At 49.0% G+C, this 22,909-nt stretch overlaps 1 protein-coding gene across 2 annotated transcripts in view; it reads right to left on the bottom strand.

Annotated features, from left to right (window-relative positions):
* Positions 1-15: 15 nt before the first annotated feature.
* NCAPH (non-SMC condensin I complex subunit H) overlaps positions 16-22,909 on the bottom strand; it is a 37,476-nt gene continuing 14,582 nt past the window's right edge. For both annotated transcript variants that reach the window (XM_019969678.2, XM_070798201.1), the window contains exons 7-18: positions 16,460-16,649; positions 14,966-15,057; positions 13,969-14,174; positions 9,792-9,940; positions 9,163-9,266; positions 8,732-8,854; positions 5,949-6,059; positions 4,561-4,734; positions 3,792-3,905; positions 3,369-3,457; positions 2,870-2,945; positions 16-1,003 (exon numbers count right to left, since the gene is read on the bottom strand). In XM_019969678.2, coding sequence (XP_019825237.2) covers positions 944-1,003; positions 2,870-2,945; positions 3,369-3,457; positions 3,792-3,905; positions 4,561-4,734; positions 5,949-6,059; positions 8,732-8,854; positions 9,163-9,266; positions 9,792-9,940; positions 13,969-14,174; positions 14,966-15,057; positions 16,460-16,649 — 1,488 coding nt within the window. In that variant the 3' untranslated portion in view covers positions 16-943. The remainder of the gene's footprint in view (positions 1,004-2,869; positions 2,946-3,368; positions 3,458-3,791; positions 3,906-4,560; positions 4,735-5,948; positions 6,060-8,731; positions 8,855-9,162; positions 9,267-9,791; positions 9,941-13,968; positions 14,175-14,965; positions 15,058-16,459; positions 16,650-22,909) is intronic.

Raw genomic sequence — 22,909 nt, 5'->3', positions numbered from 1 at the left:
TTAGTAGTCACTTAGTAAATGTTGGAAATTTTTACTCTTATCACCCTCTAGCAGAACTACAGGCCCAAGAGAACCAATCTTTTCTTTTTTTTTTTTTAAAGCAAATCTGTTTTACTTGTGGCTGTGCTGGTCTTTGTTGATGGACTGGGTTTTTCTCTAGTTGCAGCAATCAGGGGCTACTCGTCACTGCAGTGCCCGGCTTCTCATTGTGGAGCATGGCTCTGGGTGTGCAGGCTGCAGCTGTGGTTGGGAGCTCAGCAGTTGTGGTGCACAGGCTTAGTGCCCTGCGGCATGTGGGATCTTCCCGGACCAGGAATTGAACCAGTGTCCCTTACACTGCAAGGTGGATTCTTAACCACTGGACCCCCAGGGAAGCCCCTCAATGGACCCAATCTTGAAACCCCTATTCTACAAGACAGATCACCTCAGCCCTTAAGGATTTCCTGCCTGATACCAAACAAGTGTTAAAACCAGGTCTGATACTTATGTAGTGGGCATTCAGCTAGTTTGTAAAACAAATTATCAAAGGATTTTATTTTTAAGCTTATATACACATTCATGAGCATATATATGGTGTATATATGCTTTATATACAAGGTTTTGGTAGCTATTAAAGGACAAGTCCTACTGGGGAATTCTTTTCTACAAGAATAAAGTATGGAGAACAGAGCAATGGAGGAGACAAACTACATGGGTACGAAGAGTGGACACTGTTTCCGTAATCAGGGACGGTATCCTTGCCCTCTCTTCCCTCCTAGGTGGTCACCACAGAACAGAAAATTTCGATCAAGGACAGAGTTGGTCAGGGAGCTGGTTCGCAGACAGTGAAGGGGAGAAGGTGCGCTGGGAGAAGGCAGTCACGGCAGCCTCGCCTCGAACCCCTGGCATCTCAGCCCCAAGTGTGGGCATCCTGGTCACTGGGAGTGAGGAGCGCCCCACGAGCTCAGTCCTCCTGCCACACCAGAACATCCGAAAGATCCTTGGTTCCTTCCAGCTTCAGATTCTGAAGGAAGATCAAACACAGGTGAACGCTACTGCACAGAAGATACAGGAACCAGAAACCAAACTTGGAGGTAACAAGGTGGTAACCACAAAGAACCAGGCTTGTCCCCGTGCTTTTAAGTGACACTGTCAACAGCGACTGTAACCTGCATGAAAAAGCTGGCTCCAAAGCTCTGTCGACTGCTGGAAGGAAAGCAAAATGCAAGCCTGGCTCCTGCGACAATCTCTGTAAAGGACCAACGGCTGAGCTGGGAGACTGGGGGAAGCGACAGGGAGCCCACCAGGGGCCACGGCACAGGCACGTCAGCCCCATCCATACGTGGCCTTCCTGCCCTGCCCGAAACCTCCCCCTGGGTAATGCCCTGACACCGCTCTCTCTCTCCCATCTCTGCACAGGCCTTTTTCTGCCTCCCACTTCCTCTTGGACCCTCCCACCTCATGGATCTTCCACCAACCCTAGGCAGCTGTCCCCCCAGGGCTAAACAGCTGTCAGCAGCCCCTTGGCACACGGAGGCCTAACTGTACCCGGACCACACACCCCTTTCCAGGCACTGGAGGTAGGCAGGTGTGTTGGCACACCTTCCCCTGCGAAAGATGGAGAGCACACACCTCGCCTCCCCCATGACGGCCGAGGGGCAGCTCGTGACCAGGGGCTGGTGATGAGCCCAGATGGGATGAGAGGCTGGGAGGAGGCGGACCGCACCAGCGCCACGCTCTGGCACAAGGTGTGGTGTGAGACCTGTCTTGGTGGCGCTTAAGCTCTGAGTCACCGTGGATCCCTGGGGATTATCTGGTAGCTGTCAGCCAGTGCTGCCAGTGAGATCTCCTCAAACAGTCCAAAGGCCAGCCCAGCAGGTGCTGGTCTGGGAACACCTCCTGATTCTTCCAATGCTGAGCACTCCAGGGCCCCTTGGAGAAATCTGATCATAGCAAAGCAAGCAAAGCTGTCTCTGCTGCTGCGGGCGAAGTGGTGGCAGAGCATGCGGACCCAGTGAAGCCTGCAGTCGCTCGCGCTTCCCAGCACTGTCTGCCCGGCCCCGGCCGCCTGGGAGTCGAGGGAGGGTAATGAAGCCTCGCTCTCAAGCAGACACGAGGCCCTAGCCAGCGCTGACCCTCCAGCTGGCTCAGTGGTGGAGTCACTCACACCTTAAGAATCTGGACTCAGGGTGCTTCTGAGCTTCGGGGGTGGCACTGTGTTTCGGGGGCCTGGCTGGGCTGGGAGAACACACCCAAGGGGGAGCCCACAGCACCGACGTCCACGAGGGAAGCTGGCAGTGACACCATGAAGGCGTCTAGCTCCAGCCCTGGTGAAGATCGCGGCTTGTGCTACAGCCCAGCCGTGTCCTGGGCACACGAGAGGACACCACGCTTCAGGCAGCACCAAGTGCCCGGGCTTGCTGGCTGCTTCGCTGGGGCGCCTGCCTCCTGGAAGCGTCCACTGGGAAGATAGGTCCGGCCAGCTCCGCAGTGACTGCCCCACTGACTCCGCTCAGTCAGCTCTCCTTCAGCGTCTGTCTCCTTGCTGCCTCCTCGCTCCCCTTTTCTCCACCATGGTGCCCACCTGTCCTGACTTTCACATTGGAAGGATCTGGCCTTTGACGCCCAGTGATGTAAAAGCACCTTACGTGTTTTCAAGTTGGGAACCGACAGATCACAACTTCAACATCTAAAATTTTCCCACTGGGATCCTCCTCATAATTTTCATCTCTACTCATACATGTTGGCCTTTTTTCTCAGCAATTTTTCAGTATCTGGTTAATGCTCTGGGTTGAAGGTAGGTACTATGTTAAGTCACTGCACTTAAGTTATCCCATAAAAAGCTCCTGTAGGCAGGCTGTAATAGTCCATGCTTACCAGGTCTACCTACCTTCTCATTGGCTAAATGTAGGAGGCACGCAAAGGCCAGAGGTATGGAGAGGTTCTGAGCCATAAGGGGAGGCAGGCTGTGAAAGAGAAAGGCCAGGAAGTATTTAGCTGTCACTGCAACTCCAGGAACAAAGGCGCTTTCATCAAGTATGAATACACATGCCTAGTGAATAAACTAATGGGAAACAAAGAAATATTTCAGATGCCTTTTAGAAGCAGGTTTTTCCAGTTTCTTATTTGGAAATATTTCCTGTTCTATTCCAGCCACTGGTACAGAAAAATGCCTTTTTTAAAGGTGGGCTACCTTAACTCATTTATCAATGCAGAGAAGGAATGGAAAAACCGCAAGAAGTGTGAAAATGGCATGTCCTGTGTGGAGGGGGGCTCTGTTACACCAACAACTTGGGGAGGAGCGGGAGGGGTGAGGAGGGGAGGGGTGAGGAGGGCAGGGGTGAGGAGCGCTGAGGCGGGGGGCAGGGCCGTCTGCGGCACGCACACACCTCTTCTGCAGGTCCTTTGTGAGACTGCTGAGTTTCTTGTCAGGCCCCTCCTCAAGGGGTCCTGCTTCTCCATCCTCACTGTGGTTTACCTGACAGAGGAAAGGACACTCCGGGATCAGAATGGGCCCAGTTTACTTTTTGACAGCAACGTAAACCTATGAAGCTGGAACTCGAAAAAGGAAAGCCTACGTTGGAATGAAACCGAAACAATTTCTTTGGTGCATTTGGAAGAAAAAAGATCCATCTGTACCACCTTCCGTGTGACCCACCGGTTCACACACTTGGTCCACTTCCATTTCGGAGGTCTGATGTCGTCCTTGTATTGCTGAACAACTGCTTTTCAGGTTGGCGCTACTGAAGCTGGCGCACAGACACGAGCCGCGCCCGCCTCGGTGCCGAGCACCAGAGAGAGGAACCCGTTACCTCTGCATCTGCCTGCTTGGGGGTCTCCGTCAGCAGACTCCACATGCTCTGCTTCAGCTTCTTCATGTCCATCTTTTTGGCAGTCTTGGCATACTGAATTTCAATTTTATTTACCTGAGAACGGTATGTGACAAGTAAAACTAAGCAGAAGAAGCATTTACCATCAGCTCTTTGAAAAAGTCTGGAGATGAAATAATGAATAAACCTAGTTTACACTACCAAGTTTGAGCTTTCTTTGGACGTATTAAAATAGAGTCCCTCGTTTCAATCTACTGATAATTTCTTTTTGATCAAGTACAGTCTTCATTAAGGGTACCCTGGAATTGCCGTGTAAAAGAGAAAAGTGAATCAAATATATATAAAAGCACCAAGCCTGCCATTTTGGTATGGAATAGATGCTTGATACATGTTAACTTTATATGAGTTGAATCTGGTCTAGATTTTCCAAAGCTACACCTGCCCTTACCCAGCCCACTTCTCTTTCTGCAGGCTTCACTCGCGTACTGCGCGTGCACAGCAGGCTTGTCCCTAGTCATATGGTTTACCACAATCTTTGGAGAGATGGCTGGTTCCACACAAACATAATCGGTATCAGCCCATTCTCTACAGCCTTATTTAAGAATCAGCCACTTAGAGAGTAATGGGTTAAAGTCAAGAAGGGAAAAAAAAAAAAAAATCAAGCTCAGACTAATACGATTCTCATATAAGAGGCAAATTAAGCAGCTCTCAGGCAAACAACATCGGCTGTAACTCCTGGCTTCGTCTTTACCTTCTGAGGCTCAGCTACCAGATTTGACTCCCTGTAAGTGGTGATGTCCAACCCGTGGGCCTCAGATGCCTCGTTGCTGTCTTGTGTGGTCGCAGGTGGATGGTCAGAATGGCCAAGGGTTCCACCTGGTCCCTCAAATAAGTCATCAGACTCTTCATAATCGCTGTCAGCGGCCTGGGCAAGGAAATAGCTCTTCAAGTTAGGCAGAGCTGTGTGAGGGGCTCAGAAACAGCTTTGCAACAGATCCCATACCCAGCAAGAACAGAGCACCTGAGAGGTCACGGGCTTCGAGGTCCTCTAGTCATCTTCCTGTTGTGCAAAGACGGTACTAGGGAGGCATCTGTTAACTAAGACCTCTGCAGTGAGAGTTCAAAGGAACACGGTCATCACCACAGCGTCCTTTGTCTCTAAACAGTTTAGGATCTCCTTTTATAGAAAGCATTCCTGAAACCCCAGAGACGTGACCTGCCAGCTGGCCAGCGGCAGGGGTCCTGCTGGGAGCTGGTGACAAAGACATTCTTGGACTGAGCCCAGCAGAAACAGACCAGATCTCTGGGTGGGGCCTAGGAGGTGGTTTTTTAATAGGCTCTCCCAGTGATTCTTACGTACACTAAGTTTGAGGAGCACTGGTCAAGTGGCCAACTAGATTTTCACTAAAATATAAATAAAAAGTAATATATAAATAAAAATATAAAAAATAATATAAAATATAATAAATATAAAAAACTATAAATAAAAATATAATATAAAAAGCTAACTCTCTTCCAAGAAAGAAAGTACAGTAAATAAACTGTTCTTCCTATTCTTTCTCCTCTCCTCATTCTCAGGAACACATGGGGTCTAATATCTCCCCCTCTGTCAGGCGATCTCATTCACAGAGTCACAGAAGGGATTCTGAGATTATCTAGTCTAAGCAAGATCTAAAGCGGGGGAGCAGTTTGTACAAGTTCACAATGTGTGAACCACAATCAGGGCTATAACGTGGTCTCCTGAGATCCACTCCATATACCTTTTCCCCGTTAGAACACACTGGCATCACACGTCTATGCGTTTTGTCTCCCCACCCAAAACTTTAGTTCCTGAGTGGGAAGAGCGTTTCTTTTCCTTTGAAATCTGAAAATAGCCAAGCTAAGTGCTTTGTACAGGATGAACACTCCATCCACACGTTGACTGGACTATGTCCGCTTTTCTCCTGCGTGCAGAGCTCAGCGTGAGGCAGGCCGAGGTCCGGCTGCTCCCCGGCTCTGCTCAGTTCTGAGGCTTGGGGCAGGGCAAGCACACACAGACCCCTACCGGATCAGAATGTCCTGCAGCCTTCTGCCTACAGGAAAAGACAAGGGAGGCAGAGACCCTGCCGAAAAGAGGACAGAATGCTTGCCCCTGCTTACCTGTAACCCAGGGCAGAAGTTGGAGGTGTCGTTAGGGTTGTTGTAATCGTAGTTTCCAATTTCTTCACAATGCTCGGTCCCTGCCTTCTGACCTTGGGCCACCTTCAGTAACTGAATGGAGCAAAGTACAGCTTCAGAGAGCAATTTCTAGAAAAGCAGCTAGTAGACTAGGCTAGCCTTCGGAGAAGGCAATGGCACCCCACTCCAGTACTCTTGCCTGGAAAATCCCATGGACGGAGGAGCCTGGTAGGCTGCAGTCCATGGGGTCGCTAAGAGTCGGACACGACTGAGAGACCTCCCTTTCACTTTTCACTTTCATGCATTGGAGAAGGAAATGGAAACCCACTCCAGTACTCTTGCCTGGAGAATCCCAGGGACGGGGGAGCCTGGTGGGCTTCCGTCTATGGGATCGCAGAGTCGGACACGACTGAAGCGACTTAACAGTAGCAGCAGACTAGGCTGGGGAGATGACCTTAGTTCCAACAATGCACATCCCAGAGCATTAGGGTCCTGGAAAATCACCTCACCCAGTCCACTTCTAACTCACCGCCCAACTCCACTCTAGAGAAAGCCCAGGGCAGCGGGGCTCCTAGCTGCCAGCTATCCCAAAGACGCAGAAGCAGCCAAGCCACAATTAGGTCTGCCCACAAATGTATTTGAAAACATGTTCCTTCACTAAAAACAAAACCACCTACGCCTATCTGAAACGAAGTCTACTTGAGGCTGCTTATTGACTAGTTTTGACAGCTCACTCACTCCCTGTTGTAACTCTCAAGCAGCCAGTCCCACTCCTGGGCCGTGACTGCTCCCCAGCAGCCCTCCTTTCTGCACCACACCCAAGGGCCAAGAACCACCTTCGAGGGGTCTCACAGAACAAGTCTGCCTCCTCTCCTGGGAGTGCCTGTCCACCACAGCCCTCCAGATTTTCAGGCCTTTAGGGCACTGATCTTCATCTAGGGTGTGTCTCTGGGGTGGAGGACATGAGATTAAAGGTGTGTACAGTTTACAGAAGCACACTGAATATTTTAGTGTAACATAATATAATTATATACTCCAAAAGTAGCCCCCAAACCTCAATGTTTTTATAATACAAATCCAAAAATAAACAACAGATTTTTATTAAGAATTACCCACTTTCTCCCACTTTTCTTCATATGATGATTTCTAAATCCCTCTCCGTGTGGAATACTCTCGACACACTCTAAATTGTCCATAGTCTATTAGAAATGTTTCAGGAAGGGTATGTGAGACCCCTCATGTATTCACTGGCTGCTATTAACATCGCTCTTTAAGATATTAAAGAGAATGGGTGGTTGACCTGTATAGTCTTTATCCAGATTGGGTGTTTGCTTAATAATCATTTGGTGTCTACTTTCTGCTATTTAACAGTCACTTTGCTAGTGTTGCTCTCCTGGAAAGAAGAGGTGAGGAATCCTGGGCTTCTGCCTGCCTGCCCTGATAAACATGAAGGGAAATTTGTTCCTGTGGATAATCAGAAGCAAGAATTCTTTCCTCTCTAAGAAACAATGATGGGAAAAAACACACAAAATACAAAAAAGACAATTCCTGGAGTGCAGTGATGCAATGACCTTGTTTTAACCATTTTCACATCTGAAAATGCAAATTACCACCTAAGCCACACCCTTCAATGTTCATATGGCTTGAGAGAGGAGGAGGTGGCTTGTGGCTTGTGGCTAGGAAAGCAGCTGAGGCTGGGTCAGTTTGGTGGGGTGTCTCGCTGCCTTCCTTCCGGCCCCCAGCAGCCTGGCTCTGCCCCTCCACCTCAGGGCTCTGGTTTCTGACTCGAGCAAACAGCTGCATGTCTGACACTGACTGTGGCCGTGGCTGCTTCTGCTACTGCGACTGTCTCTCCTTCTGCATTATTTTAAATTGAGGTTTAACTGACATATAACATATTCATTCTTTCCACATTTTTAAGAGCATTTCTGTTAACTGAACAGTACTGATTAGAAAGAAAATGACCAGTGTTAAATTATAAGAACAGAATGTGCAATATGAGTGAATTCAGGGAACTGTATATGTATCATTAAGACTTGTGGAGAGACAGGTAAAATAAGGCAGAGGAAACTATCAACTGTTTGTAGACTTGACAGCAAAGATGAAAACAACCAGGAATGCAAATGAGCAGAGGGTCCGGGTAAAAGGGACTGAGCACGACCCACTGCCTGGTTACCCCGGCAACAGGAGTGCAGGCTTGCTGCTTAGCATCACCGGGGGCCACGGGCAAATGAAGCGAACAGCGACTGCGGTGCACACCAGCGCAGCCAGAGCGCTCGTCTGAATAGGCATGGAAGGAATGCAGGCAGGCTGTGCAGCACTGGGGGCCCGAGGACTGGCAGCTGCACCCCCCGCACATCACAGGAGGCTTGAGCGTATGGCGTGATCGTGGGGAGGCTGTGAGAGCTGGAGAGAGCACCTGGCTTCTGAATCCACAACTCTAATGAGAATCAAAGAATCAAGGAGTAACCAACGCCATGTAAAACCTGGACAAAGCGCTGTTCATCCCCCTTGCCCGTGAGGAGGTAGGCCAGAGTGTCCGGCGTTCGAGGCAGGTGAGGCACTTCATCTGTCCTGCCAGCATTACTCTCCAGCTCTGCCCTCCCCACGCCATCTCCTGGCAACTGCCTTGGGCTCAGACGAGTCCCACCTCACACGCTCCTCCTCAGAGGCACCAACAGTCACCCTACTGGCCACTGATACCTCTGATGCTAAGAAGGGGTGCAACGACAGCATGACCTCAGGGAACCAAAGAGCAGCTTTACCCTGGTGCCTGGTTTGAGATGCAGCTGGACCAGATTTTCCGTCTCATACTGGAAATCTGTAGGAAGGGTGGTGGCTCTCCAATTCTGGTTCTCCAATGTGAACTTGGTCAGAACAGTAACAGCCTATTGATTTTAAAGAAAAAGAAAAGTAGTTTTTATGCATCTTTAATAAAAATGGTCTATATACATACAGCTGCAACAGTCTTCCCCTTTCTGTGTAAAGGAGTGATTCTGTGAGACATTATTCATTGTGAGTCTCTCTGCCACTGAGTCTGGGACTCTTTCAATTCCTTCAGGGACTGAGGGAGAATGAAACTATCCATTTACTCTAAGAGTTAAATTTATATGAATTCTTAAAAAGCACAGATGAAAGGGGAAGAGGAGTGCAAAGAATTTGTGAAAGCACAAAGGATAATAAATCTAGCACAAACCTTTGTTTTTCGAAAATGTACATCAAAGTCAATATCATCGTCAAAGTCAATTTTAAAGTCCTTTGAGCTCTTCTTTCTGTGCTCTGATTGTGAAGCAGTGTCACCTGCAGAAACGAAGTCACGTGTCAGCACTGCTCGCCTCTCGGGCCCATTCATTTGCCCATCCTGCGACTCTGCCTGACAGCCCTACTGACCGCGAGAGTGCACTTGTATCGGAGCGTCGGAGCAGCACTAGGAAAGGCAAATCTTATACCCAATATTTATCCTTATGATCTCTGTTTCTGCTGAGAACACTCAATAAAAGGTACGCTAATTAATCACTTCTTTTCAAAGAGAGAATACAAAAGTCACAGTGCTGGCGGAGCCCTCAGGGGGCTGCAGCGTGCACCCATGCAGTCACTCACTCGGCACCTCCAGACCTTCCCACTTAGAGGCTTCAGTCTTAACTGATCCCTCATCCCGGGCCAGGTCAACTGCCTGTCCAACCAGGAGGCTGCTTATCTTGTGTATTTCCTACAGCTTGTTGGGAGGTACAAGACTGATGGGCATTTTCCCATCCTGAGCTGAAAGGCAGACTGGCTGGTTATCTGCACTTTCTCTTCTTAACAGTTCTGTCTAGAAGTACATACGTTTAAATCGAGGTCTAAAGCGCCAGTGATCCGGGCCAGCCCACATTGACATGGTGCGGGGGCTAAAGTAGGAATACTCTCCAGGTTTCATGGACAGAAGGGGACACAAGGTCCAAATGTCTCCGTCCCCGAGGGGAATCACTTCGTCTCTGCAATGCATAAGATCCATTTTTATATGTACAGTCATATGTGTGTCGATGTAGACAATACAATCATGTATTTACACATAAAGCAGAATACAACCCAGCTGAAGACACTACTTTTCCACAAATGAGCAACACTGCTAAGAGTAAGCCCAACATAAACACATCACTGCTGCTACTGCTAAGTCGCTTCAGTCGTGTCCGACTCTGTGCGACCCATAGACGTCAGCCCACCAGGCTCCCCCGTCCCTGGGATTCTCCAGGCAAGAACACTGGAGTGGGTTGCCATTTCCTTCTCCAACGCGTGAGAGTGAAAAGTGAAAGTGAAGTTGCTTAGTCGTGTCCGACTCTTAGCGACCCCATGGACTGCAGCCTACCAGGCTCCTCCATCCATGGGATTTTCCGGGCAACAGTACTGGAGCGGGCTGCCATTGCCTTCTCCGAAACACATGACTAGTAATCCTTTAGTTTACTCAGTCAGTGCTTTTGCTTCTCTTCATTTTGTAACAACACGATCATATCTATGCAAGTACTTCGGATATTTCAAAGTGCTTCATAAAATCCAAGTTTACCCACTTGAGAGATAAGAAAACAGAAAGAAACTGAGTTTTTGTATAAGACTACATGGCTAGTAAAATGCCAGAGCTGGGGACTGGACACCATTCCCTGAAGCCCAGCCTCAGGGTCTTTCCACACACAAGGCTTCCGGCCACATGACACGACTGTCACAGTTCTTGCTCACCATCTTCCCACAAACGAGGGCTCCGCTAACACTGCTGTAGTTCCTACTGAAAGTGAAAACAACTAATTTATGTCTCCCACATGACTGGGGGACAATAACCTATCTGTTAAACCATCTACATTGTATTTCTTGCTGTGTATGAAGGGTCTAACTGGCCCATCCAGCATGGCAGTTTTGGACTGGTGTTTCGCCCTTTCTGCAAGGTAACTAAAACGTGTCGGGTAGGTTTCACCCACAGGCCCTGCCAGGTCAGAAAGCCTGTTAGCGCTGCTGTACTGCCCTCTAAAGGTAAAGACAATGACGACCTTTTCACCTGTACTGAGCCGTACCTATAAATCCCCTTTATATCAAACCTTATGGTATAAGATAAAAGCTTTAAAAGGACTTTGCTTTCATCTATGGAATCTTTTTTTAAAATTTTATCCAGTAAACTGTACCTGTACATTTAAGGTGTAATGAAAACAATTTTTAAAATTAAAATACACTAAAAAATCCCCACTTCTAGTCTGTAACTGCCTTCCTATGTTAAGTAATAACTGCACTGCACTCTGCTGTATTTCTCCCAGGGCGAGAGAGAAGGTGGCTTTGGGAGCATCCCCACTCAAATTCTCGGGTCTTCGTCTGTCAAAATGCTGGCAGCTGAGCTGGCAGTTTGTTGGGAACTTAGAGGTAAAGCTATAAAGAGCTTGACTCCTATCTTCTGAGAGTCGGACTTCTTCTGAGGGCCAGAACTGGATGAGGCCCTGGAGGCTTTTAATAATTCTTTCAATACAACACAGTACTATGTGGCAGGCACCTGACTCCCCCACTCAACAACCAGCCTGATCCAGTCTACCCCTCTGTCAGGCTTCTCTCATCCCCTTTGGAGGAAGTGTTTATTTCTCCTACCCCCACCCCAGCCTACCGCAACCACAGTCCTTCCTTCAATTTAGCACCAGCTCAGTCGTGCTGCACGAACACCTGCAGGTTGAAGGTCTCCTCTCAACTGTCTCCTAGCACCTCAGCCAGCATGCAGCAGAAGGCCTCAGTCTTTCGAGCACAGAGCAGGCTGTGGTCTGGGTTGGACCACGGGCGAGGCCTTTAACCACAGTGAGCGCACGCACCCAGGAGATCAGAGAGCGTACACGGCCCCGCAGCTGCAGAAGATGGAGGGCAACTGAGCAGCCCTAGGTCACGAAGCGCTTTCTCGGTCACCTCCTTACTAATGTACGACGTGCACGGCGGTCAAAGGGCTGCCATCCAGGGACCAGTCACACAGGGCTTCCTGCAAGCACTGGTGTTTCTAATTTGGCATCGCTCCACCCCACCTTGAACTAGAGAAGCTCTTAAAGACCCTGCAGTTCAGTACTGTGTTTTCAGCCCTGCGTACTGCACAAGCCCCAGCAGCTCTGGGAAAGTTATGAGGCATTCCTGGCCTTAGACACTCCTGAGTTAGTGCCCCAGGGTGGAGCCTTCCACCTATAGGTCATCACATACGGCCAGATTGGTCAAGGGTGCTGGGTAACTCCCCAGCTCCACCTTTATTTACCCTCTCTGAACCCGTTTCCTCACCTGTAAAATGGGGTAACAGGACCTATAGGGTTGTTGTAAGGATTAAGACATTACTTTTATATATTATATAAATTATGTCAAATACGCAGGTAAGGAACCCGGCAGAGTATCTGGCACAATCAGAATAATCAGGAGCTCAGGAAACATCAGATACTACAATACTATTAATATTATCATCAGGTCCCAATCACTCACTTTACAGGTGAGAAAACAAAGAGCCCAAAGATGAGGCCGCTTGCCCCACATCTCCCAGCCATCCGCGGCAGAGTCGGGCCTAGTTCAGTTCACACACTTGCTGAGCTCCCAGGAAAGGCCAGCACCAGACCAGGGGCAGGCATTTCAAGGCAGACGAGACCCTGGACTAGAACCTAAGCCCTGTGCCCCTAACGCAGGCACTTGGCAGGATGGAGTCTAAACTTTTATTCTGTCCAACTGGGGCGAGAAATGGAGACTTTTGTTCAAGATGTGTTCAAAATAACCATCTATGGGTTATATGGTTATAACAACGGAAGTGAGGAAAACCCTGCTACCTCAGTTCCCCAGATGCCACCTCACTGTTTACACAGTGACAGCTCTTCCCTGACCTTTGAAAATGACATTAAAAGAGCTCATCCCATCAATCTGCCTACCAGTGCTCACTTCTCGGAAGACAGGATGGGAACAGGGACAAAACCACAGGTTGGTAATAGCACATGCCAGGAGAGGCGGTTTATAAAGGGTCTGGGGGGCAGAGGTAATTTTTCCTTGAAGTCCACACAGCCCCCTGACTTCTCAGATTTGAAGAGGCACTGTCGACCTCATCATTCCCCATGCAGGCAAACAAAGTGAGTCCAGAAAGCACTCTCAGCCTGGACACTCAGCAAGGCTCTTGAAGGAATTTTGCCTTGGTGGGAATTACGCTGAACAACTTGTACAGTTTCACCCACTCTGAACCAGCTGGGCTGTCCCTGACCCGACTTGCCAAACTGCTGCTATGGGCACAGGGCCATCAGAAGGTCTGTCTGTTCTAGTCTCATGGAACCTGGTATACCCAGGCCCATTTAAGACCGTTAGAGGCCCTCACACAGCAGGACTGTGGGATCCTGCTTCCAGATCACACTCAAAATTAACATAACCTAATCTAGTAAGTACACATAATAAAGATAAAGCAAGTCCAGATTTTCCTATGACGCTTACTAGAGTAATCAAAAATCTAAATTATCAGAGACCAATTCTACCATCTCCTCAATCTCATATGCTCAATTTTACCTGCTGCCTTAGTTTTCCTTGCTTTGCTCATCCCCAGTCTACCAATCTGATAACCAACTCTGCTCAGACCCCTCTGCCCTTTAGGTTGGGCCCACGTTTTCTCAGTAATCAATACATAAGCCTGTTTTCTGCCTACAACTGAGATGGAGTGATTCAGCCAAAAGCCAGACCACGTCCAGGGGCTTGAAAGGCAGCACAGTCCGTGCTACCAAAATGGAAGTGGTGATGACAGCCGCCACTAAAGGAGCTACTATAGCCCAGCTTTTTATGTCGTAGTCTCATGCTTATCGACTCCTGAAATGTCAGGCTTATGACCAGCAAGTGGCTGAGCCGGTATTCCAAGGCAGATTGATTCCATCGTGAGTCAGAATGGCTCAGCCTGCGTAACAAGACACACCAGCCTAGCAGACCACAGAGACAAAATCGGACTGTCCCAGCAGGACGTCTGGGAGAACTGCTATGGGAACACTTCCCGAGGCCCTGAGCGCCTTACTGGCAGCTTTGAACCTGGCAGGGCTCCTTCCAGCTCCTGAGCTCGGTGCGATCCCCAGCTTCGGTCTGGTCTGCTTCATCATTGGCATCGAAGTCATCCTCCAGGGGCCCGTTGGGGAAGTCCTCGCAGTCACTGTCCTCCACCTCGGCATCGAGGTCAAACACCTGATCCTTCTTCTTAAACTTGTCCACCAGAGCCGACACTGACTGGAAGAGACGGAGAGCTCCCCAGTCCCCCACGTTCCCATCACCAGCCCACTCCCATCACCACCCCGCCACTGCGGGGAGACCGCCCCACTGGAGGTGCCTTCCTCCCCACGCCCGCCTCCGCGGAGCCAGCGTTCTCTCAACAGCAGAGCGCTGAGGAAGTTTATATTGTGCGCACAGGATGGAGCTGGATTGTGGTCAGGCACATTTTGTAAAACACAAAACTGGAATCTGCATCCTTTAACCCCATGTTTAAACAGTTTTCCATGGAGACCATTTATTTTGGAGGTTGTAGTAAGTAGACTAAAGGGGGCCAGGCTAAAAATAGAGGAAAACTTCACACATGACAATTTCTCAGGAAACTCTGTGCCAAGGGACTCAACTCTGAAGAGCAGGAAATTCCTTGAGCTTGACAGCAGCCTGAGACCAGAGGCCACTGGGACAGCCATGTTTGAGAGTAAATCTGATAAGACTGTGAACCCAGGAATGGAAGGACTGCCTTCCCCTAGGGGGCAGACAGGAAGAAACACGAAACTGATCCCCACACGCTACTCCCAGCTGTTTAACGGGCCTGCGGAGGGCAGCGCACAGCCCCACTCCCAGCCCTGCCCCAGTGTTCAGTCCCTATGGAGGAGCCAAAGCAAATACTTTCTGTACTACTGCCAGCTAAATAAAAATGATGCCACAGTTTTGGTTCCCACTGGGCAGAACTCATCTCAGGCCATCTCACTGAAACCACGAGCTGCTGGAGAAATGCCCAGGGCCCTTAGAAGTCCAGAAATTGACCACACCTCATTATGTGCTTCACTGTCCCATTTAGTGAACTGGAAGCCGGCCAGGGAAGGGCAGATTTGGCGATCTTCCGCACACTGCTGCAGGGCCGCTGGGAGGACAGGAAGATCACAAAGAAGGATCAGAGCAGGCTGGAGACGTGCCTCAGCCCCTGGAGATGATGGAGCAGCCGCGGGGAGGGGGAGGCACAACCACCTCTTGTCCTCGGACAGGGAGCAGCCCCATGGAGGGGGAGGCGCAGCCACGGTGCAGCCACCTCCTGTCCTCGGACAGAGGCTGGCCGGCCACCCACCTGTGTGCTGACCGCTCTCCCAGGAGAGGACGTGTGCTCAGGCTCACACCAGTGCCAGAGGTAGGCTCCACACTGGTGTTCCATGAATCGGGAAAACACCAGAGCAGAAGCCTGAAGCACAGACTTTTTGACTCTGGAATGGACTCTGTGTCCCATGCTGGAGCTGGGAAACCAAAAACCCATCCTTAAAGCGTACTAACTGCACAGACAATTGTGCAGTGTCACGTACTGTAGCCCAAAATAAACTTGGTACGGGCTTCCTTAATGGCTCAGAGGTAAGGAATCTGCCTGCAATGCAGGAGACGTGGGTTTGCTCCCTGGGTCGGGAAGACCCCTGGAGAAGGGAATGGCTACCCATTCCAGTATTCTTGCCTGGAGAATTCCATGAACAGAGAAGCCTGACAGGCTGCAGCTCGTGGGGTCCCAAAGGAGTTGAACATGACTTAGTGACTGAACAACGACCAAACTAGGTACAGATTACCCACCTCACAGGATTAGAGCCCCATCTGAGTGCACACCCCTGGACAACTGTTAGTACTAACCAGTAATTCTTAGCAAATTCTAGACAAGGACAGGAGGAGGACGTGCACCATAATATCGGTGTGGTCCTGCAGAGGGGAGGATAAATTCCATGTACCACAAAATTGTCCCACGCTAGTGCCTGGCCTTCACACTGCCCACCACATCCTCAGAGGACCCCCAGCAGTGGGAGGGGACAGGCTGGATGGGCGGCAGGGGGTGGCGGAAACCACTGCTAAGCCAGTATAGGGGACTGACGGCAGGACAGATCTGTTCTCAGACCACCATGGGGGATTCTGAAGACAGTTCATACAGCCCTTTTCTCCTCAGGGTCCCCTGGGTTAATAACACGTGAACACAAGGCCTCTGGTGCAGCAAGTCTCTTACAGTCCCTTTCCCAAGTCCAAACTCTCATCCTCCAGAGAACCACCAGCCCACAGGGCACCAGAAGGCCTTAGGACACATAAGCCATGAGCACTGGCTACTACTGTTCAAGACTCCATGCTGCAGAGAAGCTAAAAGTGAGTTTCTCCTGAAAAAAAAAGAGCCCACTTTGTCTTTCCAGAGGAACCTTCTGGGTAAATAAGCAACACAAGAGCGCAGTGGGCTTGCTAGCCATGGTTATATACAGAAACCTCTCTGATGACTGAACTGCTCTGCTAAGAGCCGGCACTGGACTCACCTTTTAAGTCGGTCATTTCCACCCAGCCCAAATCCGGCAGCTCGGGAGGCTCCCCGCTGGAGAGGGTCTGGATGTCGGCGGGGAAGAGCAGCTCGCTCCTGTAGTCTGGGCAGTGGAGGGTGGAGAGAAACACACCTGCTGTGCTACACTCGTCAAACGAGGCTGCCGTCTTCTGGAACATGGGGTCGACCTGAGTGCAGAAACAGAGGGGACCCCCAGAGTTACGGGACGCAGCCAAAGGAAACAGGAAACCCCATTCACTGGACCCTGCTCGTGCGCAGCTGCATCTACGGGATCAGAATGTCTCTGCACATGATCAACCGACCAGGTAAAACCGCCCCCCTTGCTTCAAAAGGAGGGCTGTGTGAGCTCGGAGGGAGAAAGGCACACAGTGAGTGGTGAGAAGCTGACACCTGGCCAGCGGGCTTGCCCACAGTATTCCCGGACAGGGACCTTCTGCTGGTCTCTGCACAGTCAAGTGTGGGCTCTGTGAAGATTTTATTTATTTGGCTGTGCTGGGTCTTCATTGCTGCACGCAGGCTTCTCATTGCAGTGGTTTCTCTTGTTCTGGAGCATAGGCTCTAGGTGAGCGGGTTTCAGTGGTGGTGACTGGAGAGCTCTAGAGCACTGGCTCTGTAGTCATGGAGCACGGGCTTAGCTGCTCCGCGGCATATAGAACCTTCCCAGACTAGGGATCGAACTCACGTCCCCTGCACTGACAGGCAGACTCTCAACCCCTGGATCACAAGGGACGCCCGTCCACCGTCACTTTTTGAACATCTATCTCTAGTAGAATGCTATCACAACAAACTCGGCTGATTTATAAAAAGTTTCTGTGAGGGATTCACAGAATCCCATCAATCCTCTGAACAACAATATTTTCAAAGATGTGGAAGAAAGAACCCAAATAAGAGATCAGGCAAAGGACAGGCAGAGTCATCAGGGTTAGATGGCTGGGTGACACAGGGGAGAGGTGGTCAGAAGACCCCCAAGGCTGAGGCCAGGGTGCAGGAGGGGCATAACCATGTGTCATCAAGCCCCACAGCAGCATGGGGCCAGGCACAGGCGCACAGGTATGTGTGGCCAGAGGGCAGGAGCCGCCTCGGACTCTCCAGGAGGCCAGTGACAGGGAAGAGGCTGGTATTGGGTTCACAGGTCTTCCTGACGGCTTAGGACAAGGCTACTCTGCAGACAGAGCCCTCAATTATGAGGATGGACATGGCTCTCTGGCTCTTTACTGGCCCCCTCAACCCTGAGCCCAACCTCACCAGAACTGAGATTCTCCTCTCACTTCCTGATACGCAAGCCCCAGAACAGCACGCACGGCACCCCTGCGCTCTGCCTCCTCACCCCTCACCCAGTCAGCACAAGGCTTGGTGGGCTTTCCTGGTGGGCCCGTCTCTACCACCTACCTTGTCCTTCCCACCCTCACTGCCATTAATATAACCCCTGCCTGAGTTAACCCTTGTCTCTGGTCTCTCCTATGCCTTATCCTAAAAATACCAGAGGTGCTACTCACATGCCCTTCCTCACAGGCTCACCACAGCAATGGTTTTCCTCCTGGATCCCACACCTCCAAAGTCTTATGCAGGTAGTTACCGAAACTCAGCATTTCAAAGAGTCCACATGAAATCTGCACATCAACCCACATTAACAGCTGAAAACACTAAGATAACTTTCCTCATTTTTGCCTAGAATTAGATCACATCAGTGTGAGAACAATGGTTCTTTCATGTGAATTAGATTTGACTTACATCTTTGAGTGACTGGATGGGAAAATGAATCACTGCCGGCTATGCAGTCTGGAAAAATGAACTCTTTGAAATAAGGGTCCCAGCAGGGGAGAGAAGCAGTAAAAGCAGGCCTTGGTAGACAGCAGACTGCAGGTTGAAGTCTAGAGTCATTTCAGGAGTAAATCCTCCCCTCCAGTCCAACTTGGACACTGTCCAGCTGCTGAAGGAACCAGAACTTTCTCTGCTTCATGACCTCTGCTTGTGCTTCTGCCCAGAGTCCCCTTCCTGTCACCACCTGGCAAACACCTACCCACCCTTCATGGCCCAAGGCAACTCTCACCTCTTTCGTAAACTCTGACCTCCACCCACTCCGGTCTCCTGAGTAGGAGCCTTGGCCTTCCTCACATTGTCTGTCTGTGCGGTCCTGGCTTGAAGAACTAGAACAGAAGCAGGCTGGACCCCCCGTGGCAGCAAGAATTCTGCACACAGTAGAATCTGTCCAAACCAGATCAGCTCACACGCAAACAAGGGTTCTCAGTTGGTCCAGACCCACCCACAGAACATCTGCTTCCCCATCTTCTGCCACCATCCAGAGAATGTGGGTTCAACAAGCTGGAAGTTCTGTTGAAACTTTAAATTTTAGGTTTGTGTGCATCCCCTCCTCCTTCTTTATCTTCCATTCTTTCAGTTATTACAAGTTTACTGGAGGTTACAGAGCAAAAAAGGCTTTCCGAAGTGGGGGAATCTCGGTGTCTCTTCAACACCCTGTTGATTCACTTGCATAAACAGACCACAGCCCGATAGCCGCAGGCTTGCAGGGAGCGGCACTGCTCACTCTTGTGCTCTCTCTAGGACAATGGAGAGGCCAGTGTAAGCGTCCTCAGGCTCCCCAGAATTGGGTTTACCTGGGAAGAAAGAAGATGGCCGGAAAAGAGAACGTCCAGCCACGCCGTTGGACATTCCGTGTAGCACCAAAGCACGTGCACGAATGGTGGTGAGGGACTTCCCTGGCGGTCAGTGGCTAAGACCCACTGCCAACACCGGGACACCAGTTCCATCCCTGGTCCAGGAAGATCTCAGGGAGACCCAAGTGTTGACTGGCCACCAGACTACGTTTCCCTAGTCCCTCCACTCAACACCCTCCTGGACGAGTCTCTCCTACCTAATTCTCTCCTCAAATCTCCAACACGTTCCTCCTCTACACTCGCTGTCGGTCGAAGACCTGGCTTACTTCACTGATGGGGCAGGAGTGGGTGGAAGGGGAGACACAGCCAGAAGAGGATATCCAGAATGTGCCCACGTGCACACACTCAAGCCCCATTGCTCATCAGCCACTGTGCTCCTCCGCCAAGCCCCATCCAAGCTGTCTACTCCTTGACCTCTTCACACACTCAAACACCACCCTAACATTTATCCTCCCTTTTCTGCATCATCAATAATTCTTTCTCCACTAGATGGGTGCCATCAACAAGTAAACACGCTGCTAATTCTCCCATTTTTTTAAAAAGGGTATTTTTCACAGAATAAGAACACAGAATTATAAAATTTGTACGGAAACACAAAAGACCCCGAATAGCCAAAACAATCCTGAGAAAGAACGGAATTCATGCTCCCAGAGTATACTACAAAACTACAAAAATCAAAACACTATGGTATTGGCACAAAAAACAGACCCATAGGGACTTCACAGGTATGCCAGTGGTTAAGAATCTGCCTGCCAATGCAGGGGACATGGGTTCAATCCCTGGTCTGGGAAGATTCCACATGCCATGGGGCTACTGAGCCTGCATGCCGCAACTACTGGAGCCAACGGGCCCCGGAGCCCAGTTGCAGCAGCAGGCTGCAATGGGAAGCCCACATGCTGCAACTCTCGCCACAACCAGAGAAAGCCCACATCCAGCAGCAGGCTGCAATGGGAAGCCCACCACTGCAACTGGAGTAGCTGCCTCTCACCACAGCTAGACAAAGCCCACGCTCAGCCTTCTGACCCACTGCAAAGACCCACTGCAGCCGAAAGTAAAATAAAATTTAAAAAGAAAAAGACAAGACATAGAGATCAATGGAACATGATAAAAAGCCCAGAAATGAACACATGCACTTATGGTCTATTAATCTATGACAAAGGGAGCAAGAATAAACAATGAGGAGAAGGCAGTCTCTTTAATAAGTGGTGCTGGGAAAACTGGACAGCTACATACAAAAGAATGAAGTCAGAACACTCTCTAACACCTACACAAAGATAAACAAAATGGACTGAAGACCTAAATGTAAGACTGGAAACCACGAAACTCCTAGAAGAAAACAGAGGCAGACACTCTTTCATATAAATCATAACATTATTTTTTGGATCTGTCTCCTAAGACAAAGGAAACAAAAGCAAAAATAAACAAATGAGACCCAGTTAAACTTAAAAGCTTTGCACAGCAAAGGAAACCACTGACAAAATGAAGACACAGTCTACTGAATGGGAGGAAATAATTGCAAGTGATATGACTGATAAGGGATTAAAATCCAAAATATATAAATAGCTCATACAATTAAGTAATCAGAAAAACAAAACTTTATCAAAAACTGTGCAGAAGATGTAAACAGACATTTTCCCAGAGAAGACATACAGATGCCAAACAGACATATGAAAAGATGTGCAACACTGCCAACCATCGGAGAAACGGAAACCAGAACAACGAAGTACCACCTCACACCTGTCAGAATCGCTACCGTTAAAAAGACCACAAATAACAAATACTTTGTGGAGAAAAGGAAACCCTAGTATATGGTTGGTGAGACTGTATGTAGGGAAATTAGCAGCCACTATGGAGAACAGTATAGAGGTTCCTCATTAAACTAAAAACAGGACTACCATATAATCCAGTAATTCCACTCCTGGGTATACATCTGAAGAAAATGAAAACACTGACTTCAAAAGGTATATAGTACATGCATCTCAATGTTCATCGTGGCATTATTTACAATAGTTATTTACTTTAATTATTTTACAATAATTAATTTACAATAATTATTTACTTAAGTATCCATCAACAGATGAATGGATAAAGAAGATGCTGTGTGTGTGTGTGTGTGTGTGTATATGCATGTGTGTATATACACATTTACTCACACACACACACACACACACAATGGAATACTACTCAGCCATTAAAAAAAAAAGATGATTTGCCATTTGCAACAACATGGCTGGACCTGGAGGTTATTACGCTTAGTGAAATAAGCCAGTCATAGACAAATACTATATGTTATCACTTATATATGAAATCTAGAAAATAAAACAAAGCATGTATACAACAAAATAGAAACAGACTCAAAGACATAGTGAACAAACTAGTGTTTACCAGTGGAGAGGAGGGAGGGACGTGAGAGGTGCAGGACTAAAAGGTTTAAACTACTGTGTACAAAATAAAGAAGCTCTAAGAACATAATGCCCAGCACAAGGAATACAGCCAATATTTTACAGTAACTTTAGAGTATAACCTATGAAAATTTTGAATCACTATATTGTACACTCAAAACTAATATAACATTGTAAATAAATTATACCTGAAAGAGTTTTTAAAAATAAAAAAAAGAATATATTCTGCAAATATTCCCATGTCAATAAATACTACATCATTGTTTAGGAAAGAAAACAAAAAAACCCCACACAAACTCTGGACCTTACTTTCCCTGCATTTGCCATTCTATTACTCTGCCCCAATTTACAGCAAAACTGTTCCTCTCTCCCCACTTGTTTTCCTCTCCCAATTTTTTACGAAAAAATTTTCAAACCTACAAGGATGTTGAAGTAGTCATAAGAATCTCTGTTTACCTTTCACCTAAATTTCCCAACAGGTGACATTTTTCATGTTTGCTTTCTCCCTGTCCCCCGACCAACAGAATCTTCTTGAAAGTGGGTATTACAAGACTCTGGCTCTCTGCCAGTTATTAAGCTATTGCCACTCAGCTCCAAGCCTACCATCTATGCTCTGCCCTGTGATGCTGGGTCAGAGGCCACATCTCAGTTGTGTCAGCAGCTCCCTACTGGGCTCCACCAAAAGGAGGCACTAGAGGGAGCTGGTAGGGCTGGAAGGAGAAGGGACCGCTTCTTTCCGCAGGACTCTGGTTCCTGGGAGTGTCAGGCAGCAGTGACGGCCCGCCCCAGCAGCAGCAGGCCCACCTGAGGCAGCAGCCGAACTTCACTTGCGCTTCGTACTGACGCTCACAGAACCAACCTTATCCAGAGCCAGAAAGAGACACCAGCACCAGCAGGGATGCCCTCCTCAGAGGTCTGGGTCCTGAGCCCCAGGCCCCTCCTTCAAACTCAGCCAGGGGGCACCCCTTCCTTGGAGGCCTGGGCTGCACCTCCCCAGGGCCCCTTCTCCAAGCTCACCAAGGCCTAAGGCCGCCATATTTGACACAGTTGACCATTTCCCCCCTCCCTGAAACTCTCATTTCAATACCACATTCTCCTTGTTTTCCCCCAGCCACTGGACGTTTCTTAGTCAGCTTTCTGAACTCTTAAGATACGGGTACCCCAGGGCCCTAGTCCTTTTTCCATGTACACTTGTTCCCCTGGAGATCAATTCCACTCTCGTGACATTAATCACCATTTGCTAATGTTGTGCAGATAAGAGAAATAACTGAGCCCATTGTTGGTGGGAGAGTAAATTGATACAACCATTTCTAAGGGCAACAGAAATTCCGTGTCTCAGAATTTTTTTTT

This window comes from Bos indicus, chromosome 11, assembly GCF_029378745.1.
Source record: "Bos indicus isolate NIAB-ARS_2022 breed Sahiwal x Tharparkar chromosome 11, NIAB-ARS_B.indTharparkar_mat_pri_1.0, whole genome shotgun sequence".
Lineage (NCBI taxonomy): Eukaryota > Metazoa > Chordata > Mammalia > Artiodactyla > Bovidae > Bos > Bos indicus.
This window is presented reverse-complemented; position numbering and strand designations above follow the sequence as displayed.